The sequence below is a fragment of the Pygoscelis adeliae genome, unplaced genomic scaffold, assembly GCF_000699105.1.
Source record: "Pygoscelis adeliae isolate BGI_AS28 unplaced genomic scaffold, ASM69910v1 Scaffold113, whole genome shotgun sequence".
NCBI lineage: Eukaryota > Metazoa > Chordata > Aves > Sphenisciformes > Spheniscidae > Pygoscelis > Pygoscelis adeliae.
This window is the reverse complement of record NW_008825108.1, coordinates 4411443-4415863: the sequence shown is the minus strand read 5'-3', so window position 1 is coordinate 4415863 and position 4421 is coordinate 4411443. Positions and strand designations below refer to the sequence as shown.

The following is a 4421-nucleotide window of genomic DNA, read 5'->3' as shown; positions in this document are numbered from 1 at the left end:
AGGATGTTGTGGGGGACCATGTCAAAGGCCTTACAGAGGTCCAGAAAGATGACGTCTGTAGCCCTTCCCGTGTCCACTGATGTAGTCACTCCATCATAGAGGGCCACTAGGTTAGTCAGGCAGGACTTGCCCTTGGTGAAGCCATGCTGGCTGTCTCAAATCACCTCCCTGTCCTCCATGTGCCTTAGGTACAGCTTCTAGGAGGACCTGTTCCATGATCTTCCCAGGCACAGAGGTGAGGCTGACCAGTCAGTAGTGACCAGGGTCCTCCTTTCTACCCTTTTTAAAAATGGGTGCAATGTTTCCATTTTTCCAGTCACCAGGGACTTCATCCGACTGCCATGACTTTTCAGATATCTTGGAGAGTGGCTTGGCAACTACATCAGCCAATTCTCTCAGGACTCTGGGATGCATCTCGTCAGGCCCCGTAGACTTATGTATGTTCAGGTTCCTCAGGTGGTCACGAACCTGATCTTCTCTTACAGTGGGAGGGACGTTGCTCCCCCAGTCCCCGTCTTGTGGTCCATCCACATCTTATACCAATACTTACTTGTGGCATAAGTTTTCAAGTATGGCTTTTGGGTTTCTTTTTCTTAACAGAAAAGCCATTTGAATGCAAAAGTAACGGCAGCTTCCCTCCAAAACTGAAAGCCAAAAATTGATGTCGTCAGAACAATTGAGATGGCCATCCCAGTATCTCCATCAGGAAAATGTTCTATAGAGAACTGTCATTTTATAGGTACAGAGTTATGGCCTGCATGATCTTTCTACTGTCCCTGGCAACTCCAGGCATGGATTTAACAACTAGGATTCTTTTGCATGACCTTTCTTACTTCCTACAGCTCTATCTCTGCAAAATCAGTCAGCCTAGGAACAGCAGGTTTTAGAACAGGAAAAAATAAATGGTTACCTTTCTTTGTTTTCACAACTGGCTTTTCCTTTGGTGGGATAAAAGCTTTATTTCTTTCTTCTTGTCTTTTCTTGATTGCATCTGCTTGCTTTGCCTAAAGTTACCAATAAAAAGGTCAATTATCAGTAGAGCAGGGCAAAAGGGACAAAAAAAAAATCCAAGTCAGCAGTCAAATGCTTTTTAACTGAACAGTGGGTCAGAACAACTTTACCTTTATCTCTTCCACTCGCTTTCGTTTCTTCTGTCTTTCTTTCAGGAAGTATTCACCACTTGCCAATTCTTTATCAACCTGCGTAAGACAAGTACTGGTAAGCTTTAGATAATTATGCAATATAAGCCAGATGTATAGTATCAGGAAATCAAAACTTGACAGAAAAGGCCTCCCAACCTCTTGTTAGCAAGAACGAGATCTGAAGTCATGCTGTAGTCCTGCATAACCAAATAAAGTTTCAGCTGACCTGGCTTTCTGGCTGCGGAGGTGGGAACGGTGTGTACTCCTTCTTAGTATTCTTCTTCTTTGGCTCCTTGCGTTTTTTCAAGTTCTTCCGCTTGAACTTAGGCAAAAATCTTTCCCAACTTTGTGACCTCAGTTCAGGATCTTTTGACAACTCCCTTTTGATCATCAAAGTCTTCAGTAGTTTTAGAATGTCACAAAGAAGTTATTAAAAAAATAGTATTACAGTAGTAGCCAAGAGCTCCAAACTACAAGTTTTACTAAACTTTCTTACAGTGAATATGCTACATCTGAACCTTCCATCTCTCACTTCAGTAGGAGTAGAGGGGTTTAATTACAAACAGCAGAACCAGAAAGACAGATATGTCTGAAAATGGGGACAGAATGCACTGGAGAAGGTGTCTCAGTTTAAATGAGCAAGTATCAAGCAAACAATCGAATGGAGGAAAGTTTCTACACACTTTTCCTTTGATGTTTTCTCAGATAATTTTAATGATATTATGGCATTGTATCCTGGTAAAATGGAGGATATCAAAGTCACGGTTTTTTTAAAGAAGCACACTACGGAAATCCTCAAAAATGGATTACCACACAGAAACATGTACATTATTAACATACAGCTCTCTGAGAAGTAATAGTACTTTCTTGTAAATAAAGATGCACAGTGGACCACGCTAACCTTAATGTTATATATGGGATGTACATTCTTCATTGTGTCCAGAACAACTTTTCTACCCTGTATTTAATTAAAAAAAAAAAAAACAAAACAACAGAAAACTCAGCAAGTATTTGATATTCTAATTGACTAAAATACCAGGTATACTACCATGCTTCCTCTCCCCCCTGCCCCCAAAAGTAAGTAGATTTAAAATGCTAACACACACGACTAACTAGAAGGCACAGCACTTTAGAAATATCAATAACATTATCATGTTTCTAATACACTCCAACATGCCCCACAAACATTACTTTCATGTTACCACAGATTTTATGGTGTCATGACAAACTCTTGCTTTTGACAAGCACTCTTCTCCTACATAGTTACTAAAAACATTAGATGTTCCTTAAGGTTATGTATCATTAATTCTGCAGTACTTTCAGTCTCACACCTTTTATCCGAAACTACAAAAAAATATTTTAAAAAAAAATAAAAAAAAAAAAAAAAAAAAAAGAGTATTTCACGAATACTTTTTACTTCCAAGACAGAAAGATCTCAGAGTCTAAACAAAATTCAGCAGGTAGGACTATGGACATTCGTGTAAGTGTAGCTTACTAACACACTGCTGAAAAGTCAGTGAGATACTCTTGAGGTTGCCAGCTTTTGCCTCTTGTCTGCCCTCAAGCTGGGCACAGAGGTATGCTACACAAACTGCTCATCTGCCTTCCCTTACCTCTTTTAGCCCACTAAAGGGTCCAAGAGCTGAAACGGTGTTGCCTTGCACCATAATATAACAGTTCGTTAACAGTTCCAGGGCCTACACCAAAAAAAGAGATGAAGTAAGTGTAAACTGAAGACGTGACACAAATTTGGGTCTAAAAATTTTCTGGTTACTACACCTATCGGAAATACCTTCAGAGTAGATCCTTTTGGCCCAAGAAGTCTTCCTCTTCTTTTTATAAAAGTGTCTCTCTTCCTCACCAGAGAGCCTATTTTAATGATGTCACATGCAATGTCATCCTGAAGGATACGAACTGCCTAAAGAGACAAGAAGCTGGCAATATCATCTGAACGCAAATGTATTATTCAGAAGTCAAGAGAATACTGCAGTTTATTCTTCTCACTTCACTTTCAGATGTATTTATTTTAAATATATATTTTATTTCACTTGATTAACTTGAAAACCCCACATTTTGCAAATGTACTATTTTACAAGTATTATGACAGAATTTGATACAAACTTCCAGGATTTAAGACAGACCTGTTCAAATGGAACGCTTCTTGCCAGAAGTTTTATTAAATCTCTAGCCCTGATGATTGCATATGGATCAAAAGTCTTCTTAGTGGTAGTGACAGTCATGCTTCCTTCAATTAGATCCAGCGTTGCATTCACATACTGCAATATTTGAAAAGAAATAGTCAATCAATCTCTAAATAAGAACCTCAGAATTCAACTTTGGCAGTAAGAAGTTAACAAACAGAACACTACATACTGAATGCAGATCCATTTTCCAAAATTCCTAAGGTGACTTTCATCTTAAGGAAATTCACAGACAGACGCGCACAAAAAAACCTGAATATATGTGTCACAATGCCTGAAACGCCACCTCCCTCGTCTCCTTGAATTCAGGCGCAACAAAGTGCACATCAAAGACGCATCAGTGTCTGGATGACAAGACACTTGCTGCTGCAAAGAGCTTTGCTGACAACATCTGTAAAGAACTGCAAGTCTGGCTACACAGACTTTCACTGATTTCAATGCCAATAAAAAAATGACACCACCAATGCTAAATGCAAGCACAGTAGAAATATACACAAATACAGTATCAGAAAAGCAACCTGCACTATTTTTATAAGCTTAAGTAACACCTGTATCTCCCAAAAGATAAAACATAGTATCACAATCAGGAAGCGTGCATACATGTTCGCCCAAGGCTTTCTGGACGAGTGGCCAGCACTCTTTCAAGTATGCTTCTCTATACTTAGGGAATAACGTCGCAAAACTGCTTTCTTCCAGCAGCCCTTTGGGATTATCTTCTCTTGTAAAGGCTGGCTCTTTCCATCCATCTGGCACAGTGAGAAGTTCAGATTCATCAACTGTTATGGGTATAAAAAAAAAAAAGAAGTTTTTTCCTCCTCTTTCACCAGTGACTATTTACATCTCTTCCCCTTTTAACTACAAAAGACACGGTAACAGAAAGCAGGGACACAATGTTTCATTTAATAGTCTGCTGAGCGTGCTTTTCATCTCGTCTGACCTTAAAGAAGTTACTGCTTTAAACTATTTATTATTAAACAAAAAAAAATCCAGAACGGAGGTAGGCGTTGTGGACAGGATACTATACAAGAACAAGGCTTAACATGCCGAGGCGGGCACCCAGGGTACTGGGAGGACGGGC

At 39.4% G+C, this 4421-nt stretch overlaps 1 protein-coding gene across 1 annotated transcript in view; it reads right to left on the bottom strand.

The window, feature by feature from the left end:
- The window catches only part of KRR1 (KRR1, small subunit (SSU) processome component, homolog (yeast)), a 7000-nt gene extending 2879 nt beyond the window's left edge, over positions 1-4121 (bottom strand). The window contains exons 1-8 of the mRNA XM_009327539.1: positions 3944-4121; positions 3284-3418; positions 2935-3060; positions 2756-2839; positions 2044-2100; positions 1369-1539; positions 1122-1199; positions 911-1004 (exon numbers count right to left, since the gene is read on the bottom strand). Coding sequence (XP_009325814.1) covers positions 911-1004; positions 1122-1199; positions 1369-1539; positions 2044-2100; positions 2756-2839; positions 2935-3060; positions 3284-3382 — 709 coding nt within the window. The 5' untranslated portion in view covers positions 3383-3418; positions 3944-4121. The remainder of the gene's footprint in view (positions 1-910; positions 1005-1121; positions 1200-1368; positions 1540-2043; positions 2101-2755; positions 2840-2934; positions 3061-3283; positions 3419-3943) is intronic.
- Between the last annotated feature and the right edge of the window lie 300 nt (positions 4122-4421).